The sequence below is a fragment of the Galeopterus variegatus genome, unplaced genomic scaffold (genome assembly GCF_000696425.1).
Source record: "Galeopterus variegatus unplaced genomic scaffold, G_variegatus-3.0.2 Scaffold2945, whole genome shotgun sequence".
Taxonomy (NCBI): domain Eukaryota; kingdom Metazoa; phylum Chordata; class Mammalia; order Dermoptera; family Cynocephalidae; genus Galeopterus; species Galeopterus variegatus.
In genome coordinates this window covers 178,460-191,146 of record NW_007729056.1, presented here as the reverse complement: position 1 = coordinate 191,146, position 12,687 = coordinate 178,460, and the positions used below count along the sequence as shown (strand labels likewise).

Here is a 12,687-nt window from a genome sequence, read left to right as displayed (position 1 = left end):
AAAAAAAAAAAAAAAAAAAAAAAAAAAAAAAAGAAAAACCAAAAACACAGCCCAACACTAGGCCGCCCAGCGGCAGGTCGCTCAGAGAAGGGGAAGTGTGACGATAACATACTTCACGAAGGAAAGACAAAACTCTAGCTTTTATCTTTCCCGCGGGTTCCTAAAGGACCAACTGCAGGAATTTTCCGTCGTGCCCCGCGCCACTTCCGTTCGCGCACTTTAATTACGTCAGCGCGTCAGCTCTCGCGCTATCATCCGGTTGCTGAGGACCTTTAACAAAGATCTCGCGAAATGTGTTCAACAGATCCAAGCTAGCTTCTCACCCTCCTCCACCCCACCCCCTGTCTCTTTTCAAGTCACAAAATTCTCCCCTCCCCTCCGTCGAGCTTACGGGCCTCCTCCAATTTCCGATTTCAGACCGGAACCGGAAGTGTGGTGGCAGGGTCCGGCAGCGAAAAGCGCCGCGGAGCCAGAGCCGGGGCACGGCTGGGGCCGCTGCCCCAAGCCCCGCCACGGATCGCCTGGTGGTAGGGCTGCACGGCTCCAGGCTGAGGGTCGGTCCGGAGGCGGGTGGGCGCGGGTCTCACCCGGTTTGTCCGGGCGGCACCGTCCCCGGGCCCCCCGGGCGCCGCGAGAGATCATGTCTACAGCCTCCGCAGCCTCCTCCTCCTCCTCGTCTTCGGCCGGTGAGATGATCGAAGCCCCATCCCAGGTCCTCAATTTTGAAGAGATCGACTATAAGGAGATCGAGGTGGAAGAGGTGAGCGAGGCCTGGCACTGAGACGCGGGTCCCGGCTCTGAAGGCGCTTCCCTGACCCCTGTAATTCGCTGGGCCCTGCGGGGTCCACCTGGGAGTCCCCACACTCCTTCAGAGACGGGATTGGGGGCGGGGGGAGGGTCTCCGAGCTCAACTGCTCCGGAGTAGCTTTTTCCCTCATTTAGGCGCTCTTGAGTTTGGATTTGATACTCCGGTGCCTGGATTTGGGTCACCTCAAACTGGAGAATGAACTGGTGGGATGGTGCAGTCCACCAGTTCTCATGTCTGTAAGTGGTAAATTTGGCAAAGACTGTGGCCGTTTTGGGATTTCAAATCGCTAGACGTGTTCCTAAGGGCAAGGATTGTCGACTTTTAGCTGAGTGCCTAGCATGTAGGGGATGCTTACTAAATGCTTGTAAATTAATACATCATCAAATCTAATAAAGTGTTTCCCCGAGTAACAAATGGTTGTTTCTTCGATACCATAGAACAGTACTCGTAATACTGAATGTTTTGCCTTCAGTTGGGCAAGTATAGATGAATTTCACCTTTAGTAACATAGACTGGGCTGTGATGAAAGAGGTCTCAAGTAGCATATTTTAAAGAGGTAACTAACGATTTCTGTGACAACCAGAATATAACACCAGACCAGAAATCACTGTTAGGAAACTCGAATAAATTCTTTATTCGGCACTAATTCCTTTTAGAGCAAGATATTTCAATGTGTCTTTAGTAGATTTGTTCCAAGGACCATAAAATTTAGAAAAGTAAACATTGTATATATATATTTTAAAGACACACTTTAAAACGTCTTTAAACTTTGGCTTAAAATAGTATCTATCAGTTACTAATTTTTACGTCATTTAAAAAATTTATTAAACACTTTTCATTTACATATACTATAAAGAACCCTGTGTGTCCTAGTGAAATATTACAGGCTGTCGAAGAGTTATCTCTACTTTAAAAATCTAAAATTACTTTTGTGTAGCAGTAAGTTAAAAGTAGTGAGGTAATTACAATTCAGCAAATACATTTTTTTGCTGTACATGTTTTGGAAGAATAATGGTTTACTGCATCATGTTTTTCATCGCATAAAGTAACTTCAGAGATCATTGACAGCATCCTCATTTTATAAGGTAGTATGGTGGTAAAAGCAAGGTCTTTGGACTCGGAGGAAGGTGCAGTATAGCAGATATACCACTTAATAGCTGTGTGATTTGGGGCAAGATTCCAAACCCCTTTGAGCTTTAATTTTCTTAACTGTAAACAAGGGATAATAATTTCTATTTCATTTTATCTGTGTAACAGATTCTATTATACAATATGCAAAACACCCAACACAGTGCCTGACGCATTATTAGGAAACTTAGTTGTAGAGAGGAACAGTGACCTGCTTTAAGGTCGCATGGCTAAAAGAAGACCTGTATTTTGAAAAGAGGGGGAAATTTTTTTGGTGTGGGTTTTTTTGTTTTTGTTTTTTTTCCTGTTGAGACTATGATAAATTCCTTTTTTCAGAAGTGGATACTTGATCCAGCTTTCATGGCTAAGATTCTTTTTTAAGAAGAAAAATTCAGTGAGTCAGTATACAAGAATTGCAGTTTTTAAATAAGCATTTACGTGTACTCTGTGGTGAACTGCTATGCTTGCAGACTACAAATTGTTTTTTAATAATAACTTGTACTTCATGGTCTGCCACATGCTTTCACAGACTTACTTCACTTGATTCTTACAACCTTAGTTTTTGCACAATACTTTCTAAAGCTTTTTACATCCTTGCTTGGAAGAGTGCAAGTTACTAAGGAGACATTTATTATTTTGGTGCTCTCTCCTTAGACCGAATTCACTTCTGATAGGTTTTTGTTTCCAAGACCTTTCTTTTAGTTGAGATAATGTTTCAGTGTGTGTGTGTGTGTGTGTGTTTGTGTGTGTGTGTGTGTGTGTGTGTGTGTGTGTGTGTTGGTGTGTGTGTGTGTGTGTTGGTGTGTGTGTGTGTGTGTTGGTGTGTGTGTGTGTGTGTTGGTGTGTGTGTGTGTGTGTTGGTGTGTGTGTGTGTGTGTTGGTGTGTGTGTGTGTGTGTTGGTGTGTGTGTGTGTGTGTTGGTGTGTGTGTGTGTGTGTTGGTGTGTGTGTGTGTGTGTGTGTGTGTGTGTGTGTGTGTGTGTGTGTGTGTGTTGAGGACATTCCTGGGGAGTAAGTAGATTTTTGTTTTTAGATGAAAATTTGTTTCTAATATTAGGTGGTCATTTAGGGGTTTTTTTTCGTTTTATTCTTTTTCCTTTTTTTTAGAACCCACTTTATTTTCACATTGAAGACTGGATTTGGATGTTGAAGCCATTGCATAATTTCCGTCATATTCTTCATGTGAACACATTAAAACAGTGTTATATAATCCAGGGTGTACTGTGGGCACTCAATAACTATTTCTTAATTTAGATTCTGCTTTTAGGTTAAATCATGAATAAGAAAACAGAGAAAGATGACCAGAAACAAAAACTATTTTACGTTGTTTTTAATATTTTATATAGCATAAGTAAATGCTTTTTGAATTAAAATCATATTCTGTATTTCTCAAATAACAATATAATTTAATCAGCATTATATCAGTATAATTAGAAACTGTTTAAAAAAAAAATTCTGACCACTGGCCAAATATGTAATCAGTAGGTACATATTTCCAGGGTATCAGCTAATTTTAATTCTTATATATCTAATATAGTGACTCAGTAATATCAGTTGGCACTTCTTAAATTTAATTCTCATGTCAAATTATGTAAGGTTTCAGCCTCAGAAATCTACTGAGGAAATTTTTTTTTTAAGTCATTTAATTTTTACTATTCTGGATCTGGGTATAGAGAATGTTATAGAGATGAGATTGCAAGAAGTGCTAATGACTGTGGTGTCATAAAAAGTTTACTGGGCTTGTTATTTTGAAAATTTAGATGCTGTGCTATATTTCTGCAGCTTTGAGCAAGTCACCTCATGTTTCTGGGCCTGTGATTTCTCATGTAAAGTGAGGGATTGAACAGGATTCTTTAAGGTCTCTTCAAGTTCTAAAATGAAATTACATCATTGTTTCCAGTATTCATGCTGTTTCCACAGTAAGCTTAGAAGTTCTTTAACGACAGTGATCAGGGTTTCCCATGGAATTTAGTTGGCGACCAACTAATCCTGGGTAGACAGGGCAAATGATATCCCCATTTTACAGATATTGACAAGTGGCCATGGAGTTTGATTTCCTGGAAGACATGCTTAAGTAAATGGTAGAGCTGAGAATTGAATTTGAGATTTCTCAGTAGTGAGTCAGTTGCTCTTTCCACTGGATTTACAACATCACTTTAGTTCTTTCTGAGGTATGCTATAACCAAATCTTATCCTAGGAATGGGGAAACAAAATACTGACTTCTTTTATAGTAGTTGGTCCTGAGCATTTAATAGAATATTCTCCTCTGTGCACAATACTGCTAAGGTACTGTGGAAGATGAATGGAGGAATCCTAGGAATCTCTACTTAAAAATGTTTGACACTATGAGACCAGAATAAACACAGAACAGTTCATTACATATCAGAACCACACATTTAAAACTGTGAATGTAGTGTAAATTGAGTATGTAAGCGGTAACTTGAAAGTATAGTTAATCACAGAAGGCTCCATTGAGTGGGGACAGATTTTAAACTAGGTTTTGAATAAAGTGACCATCATGGATTGGGAAAGTCACTAAGATGAATTATACTTATAGTTGTTGTTCTGCCTAGAGTGCTCTTCCCCCAGAACTTCACATGACTGGCTCCTTCTCATGACTGGTACTGGTTTAAGTACCACATCAAATGTCACTTCCTAAGAGCAGCTTTCCCTAAGCAGCCTAGATCTTTGTTATTTCTATGAAATAACATGGCACTTACTAGTAACCAAAACTGTGTATCCTTCATGGCACTTACTAGTAACCAAAACTGTGTATTCCTTCATGGCACTTACTAGTAACCAAAACTGTGTATCCTCCTCTACAAAGCATAAGGTGCCTTATTTACATTTGTAACCTCAATGTCTAGTTCCTAGAAGGCTCTCTCTCATTATTTGTTGAATGAGTAAATGAAATTATCACAGCATAATCATGAGAATTAAATGCCCATCTGGTTCTCTAAAATTACATGTGCTAAATGGGCTTAAATAAGTTAAGTGATTTGGCTAAGGTAGCATTTACACTAGAAAGGAGTTCTGGGTTTTATTCCAATGTTGGTTCCATTACACTGCATTGTACTCAGTAAGTACTTTTGTTTAGCATGGGTAAAAGACTGTAAAGGGCCAGGTGTTGTGAGTAAACTAAGTATTTTGTGGGCCTGTACTAAAGTGCTGAAAAGACCCTATATACAATGGTTGCTTTTTAAAAAGGAGACTCACAATGTTGACCTCAGCTGTAGCATATGAGCAAGGCTACAGTATTGGACACATTGTCACTATAGCATTTATATATGTTCTTAAGCTTCATTAGAGAGACAAACAAAAGTTTTGTTTTAAAAGCTAAAATATACTAGGAAGGGGAAATATAGAAAGAACTGTGGCAGTGATATAGGAGGAGTCTTCAGAAAGTTCATGGAAAGATTTGAATTATCTTTTAATTATTTTTCCACAAACCTTTTGAAGTACTCTTGTATATTTTGTAGGTTTACATTATAAATATATGGGGAGGGCCGGCCCGGTGGCGCACTGGATAGTGCACCGCTTGGGAAGCGCGGCAGCGCTCCCGCCCGAGGGTTCGGATCCCACATACAGACCGGCTCCCGCTCACTGGCTGAGCGAGGTGCGGGAGCAACGCCGAGGTTTGCAATCCCGTTGCCGGTCCCTGGTCCGGTGCGGGGGCAACACTGAGGGTTGCGATCCGTTGCCGGACACGGAAAAAAAGACAAAAGACAAAAAAAATAAATAAATAAATAAATAAATATATGGGGAACTGATATTATAGAAAAACCTAGTTTATAGTGGTCTGGATAAACTGAATCCATAGATGTGTTAGTCACTATTTAATTATAGATATCCAAAATAATCAATAAACTCTTCCACGGGAAACTTAGTGATCATTGATTTCAGTAGAAGTCTGGAATGATTATTATAGAAAAGAGGTAGCTACAGAGATTTTTTTTTGTATTGTGCATGTGTGGCTCAAAAAATAATATATTTTAACGAGAGATTTATTTGGGTCAGAAGTTTTATGGCAGTCTTTAAAAGACTGCATGAAAAATTGGGAAGAAAGTTTGAATAATCAAAGCTTTACTTTTATGTTATCAAGTCTGTCTTGTCAGCAGATGGCAGTTCCACTCTGCCACAGTTTATTAATAGATATTGAAGTTCTGAAATAGTTGGAGGCCCCAAGTCCTAACTAATAAATATAAGTTGTGCTTGTTCTGTCATGTTCCAAATTTCTAGCCAGAGCGATGGCAGCATAGCTAGGGGTCCATTCACATGGTCCATAGAACAGGGCCAAACCAAACTGACAGCTATAGTCACTGAACTAAAAATAACATGAATTGGGGACAATTAAGAAGAATTATTTCATAGTAAATTAAGAGCACAAAGGCATAGCTATTTTTTTGTTCAGTTTAGGTGTTTGGTTGTGTGTTTTTTAAAACCTGGTTTGCATGAAGGAATGGAGTAATCGGGGGTGGGGAAGAAGATATAACAACTATACTTTTATGAAGTTGTTACAACAAGCAAACGGAAAGGACATTCTTGGGGGGGAGGGGAGAGAGGGAGGAGGGAGGGAGGTGTCGGTGATGGGCCATAATAATCATATACAGTGTAAAGAAGATATAACAACTATACTTTCATGAAGTTGTTACAACAAGCAAACGGAAAGGACATTCTTGGGGGGGAGGGGAGAGAGGGAGGAGGGAGGGAGGTGTCGGTGATGGGCCATAATAATCATATACAGTGTATATTGACAAAATAAAAATTTAACGGAAAAAAAAAAAATTAGTTTTTAAAGGAATCTTTTTCTTTAAAAAACACACACGAAACAAATTCTGATTTGGTTTTTTATAACTTTTATTAGTAATTGAATAGAAAAATTCTACATACCCTCTCTCATATAATTGTTATATTTTTTATTAAGAAATTAAATTTCAATCTGCTTTATTGTGAAAGACTAAAGTTCTAGACCCAAAACCAAGAGGACTAAGTTATAGGGGGAGAAATGCATATCATAAGAGAATTAACCGAAAACTTTTTAATTTAGAAAACATAAATTTAGAAGGAAATATTTCTAAATTGATTTTCCTTTTAAAACCAAAGTCCTCTTTGCATTCCTCTGTTTTATTTTTATAAATGAGGGATTGTAAAGAATTTTTGGAATATTTATTTACCATTTTGGTTGAATGTGTATGATGGGGAGATTACTTGTAATTTGGATATCTGCTCTTTTTTACAACCTTCATGAAAATTATCTTTAGCGAAAACAATCATTCAAAATAATTGTTAGTGATAAATTGTCAAAGAAACTGTTATATTATTCAGATGGTAATACAATCCAGAAAGCATATTTGATTTGTGAACTTGAATTAGAAATTTGGTAGTAAATAGAAAATGGCTTTCTTTTGGTATGTTCTAATTTGAATATTAGGTTTTTCATTGTTTACCTCAGTTGCCAGTATGTCTCAAGAGTGGCCCTCTATGCTACTCTTCTTTGCTGATCTACCATATGTCAAGAAAAACATCAGGTTGCTTTCTATAGTTTGGAACATTGATTTATTCCTCATCTAATAATGTACATAATCTCCTTATGTGTTTTTAGGCTTGGCCTTCATAGTCCACACATGCTGGTTACTTCCATATCTGATCTTCTCCACTATTTTATATTCTTAATATAATAAGTAAATTTGTTACCAAGCTACTTGTATTTGAAACTTTTTTTAAGTATATATGATATTTTTTAAAATCCATACACTTGTAATATTTTCCCACATCAGCAGAGTGCTGTTTTCCATAGTTAATCTGAGAGAGCTGAACTGTAGACAGTAGTGGACTTTCTTAATTAGTGAGTCCTGTTAGGGCAGTGGTCTCTACATTTTTTGTATCATTTATTTTCCAGTAGTAAAACAAAACACTTTCTGTTTTGTATACTCACAATTTTGCGTGTGTGTGTAAAATATGTGTATTAGAAAACATGCAAAAACAGATATTTTAAAACGATGGGAGATGAAATAGCAACTAGCAAAACTTAAGTTATGGTTCCTTACTATCATTTGATTATGCCTCATTGCAATAAGTACTTTCTAAGTAAAACCTTTCCAAAATGTGAGGTCTGATTTAATTAAAATGAGATAACATAATCTGTAAATCTATATAACGAAGATCAAGTAAACTGCAATATGCTGAAAGTAAGGGACAGATAATAGGATCAGTATTTGACATGTTGGACTAACATGAACAGTGTTTACATACCTGTCTGATTATTGTTTAGAATGAATTCCAGAAACAGAATTGCTGGCTCAAAATGAATGGATGTGTTTAGGTGCATCTTGATATATATTGCAGCCAGCTGGGCTAGAGCATATAAGATGGCTCACTAATACCTGGCAGAGTGGTGCTGGTGTCTCCTGGGAGTTCACTGAGACTCTCAACCAAATGCTCAGTTGTCCCTCATGTGGCCTTTCCATATCAGTTGGGCTTCTTACGGCATGGTGACTGGGTTACAAGAAAAAGGAAATGGGAGCTGATAGGCCTTTTGAACCCTGGTTTTAGAAGTCCCAAAACATTGCTTCTTCTATACTGCTGATTAAAGTGGTCCTTGGGCAGCCTTGATTTAAGGGATGAAGGAGTAAACTCCCCTTCTCAATGGAAAATGGCAGGCACAGATAGGGAGAGAAGGGACTGATGGCAGCAATCTTTATACACAAGCCTGCTAACCCAAATTTTACTCTTATTTCATAAAGTAGGTTAGGCCTATTTAAAACCCCCTTCTAAACAATTAAAAACCTAATTTGAATATAATCTTTTGAAAAGTTGATGGTTAGTTGTATCATACTTGCTACTTCTAAGTAGCCTTTTCTAATGTTTCCTCTGTACAAAGCACTGGACCAAGTGCTATGTGTATCTGTTGGGCCTCTGTTTTGTTGGCACCACAAGACATATCTGCAGACTGAATCTGACTTACTAGTTTTATGATCTTGAATAAATAACTTCATTTCTTGTAGCCTTGTTTTTTTCTTCTCTAAGGAAGGAGTTAAAAATCCTGTATATTCACAGGGTTATGAGACTTGAACTTCCTCATTTGTAAGAAGAGTGCTTTCTAAGTTGTAACATATTGTTAAACATATATAAGGTTGCATTATTGTTATACAAATAATAAAACTGCACTCTTTAAAATGTTATTTCATGAAGAAAGGAGTTTATTGGAAGATTTTTCATCCTATATAGCAATTTCTGTTACCCCATTCACACTTGCTTACAAAGCTAGAACCAGAATGGAGGAGGGAAGGCAAAATATAGCATGAAACAACTTTTCCAGCTATATATCATCTAATTGTTCTATCTTCTACCCAGTCCTTACGGATATACACATATACTCTTTTTTTGTGTGAAGCATGTAACTTCATGTTTTATATTTCCTGATATACACATATACTCTTTTTTTGTGTGAAGCATGTAACTTCATGTTTATATTTCCTGTTTTTGAAGGTTGTTCAGAAAAGTAACTTTTTCTGTAACTGATTGCAACTTATTTATGTCTTTCTTCTTTTCAACTCAGTACAGAAAAACATTTGATCTTGCTACATCAAGGATACCTTGATTAATTTCAATGTAAAACTTACCTCTTTCAGGTAATTTTTCACTCAGAAAATTCAAGATTTATTCAGTTATTTCAAAGTTCAGTCTTCCCTCATAAATTTTTCTATTCCCTTCTTCCTGCCCAAGATAGCAGCTGGGTGCTCTGGGAAAGATTCCGTAAATAATATCTGCAGCAGGGGAGAGCTCTCTGGTCTATGTGACTGCTCCACTGAAATATCTTGTCTTATTATTATGCTGTTGTTAATGTATTGGCCTAATGCAGTAGTTCCCGAACATCAGAATAACCTGGAGGGAGAGCTTGGTAAAACACAGATTTCTGGGCCCTACCCTGAGACTCAGTAATTCTGGGTTGGAGCCAGAGAATTTATGTTTCTTACAAATTTCCAGATGATGTTGATGTTTCTGAACCGAGACTATACTTTGAGAGCCACTAGTATAATGCTTTCACTGTTCTTATACCTGCTTTCTTCTTGATACATTTCTTTTTCTTGTCTTCTGTGACACTCCTGATTTGCCTGCTGCCTTATTGACTGTACCTTCTTAGTCTTTGCTGGTTCTTTCTCCTCTGTTGTGTTCTAAGTGATTGTTTGTCTGTTTATTTTGGTTTTGTGGCTTGCCACAGGGATCAAACTCTGGACTTTGGTGTTATCAGCATCACTCTCTAAATAACTGAGCTAACTGTCCAGCCTTTTGTGTTCTAATTGTTGAAATGCTTCAATGCTCAGTTCTTGGACCCCAATATTTACATATTGTTTTTTGGTGTTCTCATCCAATTGAGTAGAAATACTAACCATGTGTTGATCCCTCCCAAGTTTGCATCTCTTTGCCTGACTTTATCATAGACCCCCTGACTCATGTTTCCACCTTCTTACTTGATGTCTCCACTTGAATATCTAATAGGCGTCTTAAACTTCATATGACTAAAACCAAACTGAGTTATTTATAAAAAATCTGCTTGATTCATTCTTGACCTTCAGTAAATTTGCCCATTCTAGACATTGTCCTCGATTCATCTCTACCTTTCCACCTGTCCTGCCTACATGCAGACCATCAGCAAGCCCTATTGACTCTACCTCTAAAACATATCCCAGATCTGCAGTTTTCTGCACTACCGTTAACCTTGTCCTCCTAGCTATTATCTCTTGCTTAGGCTGTTCTAATAGCCTCCTGATGGATCTCTCTATATATTCTAGATGTTATATATTCTAGATTATTATATCTAGAATATATATATATATAAAAAATAGAATATACATATAATCTAGACTAGATTATATAAAAATAATATCTATTTATATATTCTACAGTCCATTCTTCACATAAGAGTTAGAATGATTTTTTAATGTAAGTTACATCACATCTTTTCTTCCTTAAATTTCTCCATTTGCTTCCCATTTCACTTAGACTGAAATCTAAACTCCTTTTCATGGTGCATAGAGCCATTCAGGATCCAGCCTCTGCCTATACCTCCAGCCTCATCTTGTATCACTCTTCCCTTCTCCCACTATGTACCAGCCACACCCAACACTCCAACTATTTCTCCAGGACATCACTAAAATGTCACCTTTCTCAGTAAGACCTTGCCTGACTATCCTGTCTAAAATACACACAATTAATGCTTCTTTTCTTCTTAGCACACTTATCATTTTCTAAGATATATTTTTCTTATATATCTTGCTTCCTCTTTATTGTCTCTCTCCATGAGAATATAAATAATGAGAGCAAGGATCTGGTTTGGTGTGTTTACTGCTGTATCTTCAGTGCCTAGAATACCACCTAGCCCATAGATGGGGTTCAAATATTGTCAAATAAGGGAATGTTGTTTTCTTTTCCCTTAGGGCCTTTACATTAGTTGTTTCTTCTCCCTGATCTATGGTTGATTCCCTGTGTCATCCAAATACAAATTAGTAACCTCCTCAGCTGGCCTTCCCATACTACCCAGCCTGAAGCTGCCACCAGTCTGTTTGTCATAGCATCCTTTTTTTTTTGTTCTCTAAATGGCATCTTTTTACTATCTGATATTTTTCTTATTCATCTTTATGTCTGTGTGTCACATGTCTTTTCTCCTTTCCTCCTCCTTTCACACACACTAGAAAGTACATTCCACGTAGATCAGGACCTTTGTTTTGTTTACTTCTGTATTTCTCAGTAGCTGGATGTTGGTTTAAGGAATAAACAAATGAAGTTCATCATTCTCTTGGCAAATCCTCACTTCCACTCCGTGAAGGCAAGAGACCTTATCCATTTCTCCCTGCTTGCTGACTAGGCCTTCCTCTTGGATTTCATTGATTCTCTGAAACTTAGCTGTACTCCGCATTAAGCCACCTGTAGTTGAGCTGTCTACCATCCCACAGCCTCTGATATAGGTCTCAACACTCTGCCCTACAAGTGTAGTCAGAAGACTTTAATTTTTAGTTCCTTGCTTCTTTCTTGGCAAGAGTTTTTCTGTATCACTTCCATGTTCTGCTGGGACTGAGGGAGCGTGGGGGTAGGGCCTCCTTTTGTCTATCTCCCTTGCCACTATTCTTACTCCTTTGTAGCTTCCCATTTTTGCAAAGCACATTTTGTGAGGCTACCTGCTCCTGGGCACCTAAGTGAAAAGTGGGGGATATAAGGCCTTTCTGTCCTTGAATCCCTAAGCCTGTCCTGGGAAGAGGGTGGGGGTTCTTTAGCCTCCATCATGAACTCTTACCTTTGGCTGTCTTCAGCTTGTAAAACGTGTAAGTACTATTACTTAGTCTTCAATTTCTTCTCTATCTCACTTTCATCCTATGAAGATGAGGGTCAAGTGTATATATTTTCTTTTCACCCCTAATATCTCTACATTTATGCCATTTGAAAATATGGGAAGTCATTTTTTGGTACACAGAAATATAATTTTTAAGCATTGAGTCTGTGCTTAAAACCTCATTCCTTTGAATTCACAGCAATTATTATTTCTTTTTTTTTTAAATTTTATTTTGTCGATATACAATGAGGTTGATTATTGTGGCCCATAACCAAAACCCCCCTCCCTCCTCCCTCTCCCCCCTCGCACCCAACAGTGTCCTTTCTGTTTGCTTGTTGTATCAACTTCAAGGAGTTGTAGTTGTTAAGTCTTCTTCCCCCCCCCCCCGATTTTGTGTGTTGTGTGTATGTGTGTGAATTTATTT

The 12,687-nt window shown here is 37.9% G+C and overlaps 1 protein-coding gene across 2 annotated transcripts in view; it reads left to right on the top strand.

Moving 5' to 3' along the window:
* The first annotated feature begins 460 nt into the window (after nucleotides 1-460).
* The window catches only part of MAP3K7 (mitogen-activated protein kinase kinase kinase 7), a 72,639-nt gene continuing 60,412 nt past the window's right edge, over nucleotides 461-12,687 (top strand). Inside the window, exon 1 of one of the 2 annotated variants that reach the window (XM_008583505.1) lies at nucleotides 461-760. In XM_008583505.1, the coding sequence (XP_008581727.1) occupies nucleotides 641-760 (120 nt within the window). In that variant the 5' untranslated portion in view covers nucleotides 461-640. The remainder of the gene's footprint in view (nucleotides 761-12,687) is intronic. The other variant, XM_008583504.1, reaches the window with a different exon arrangement.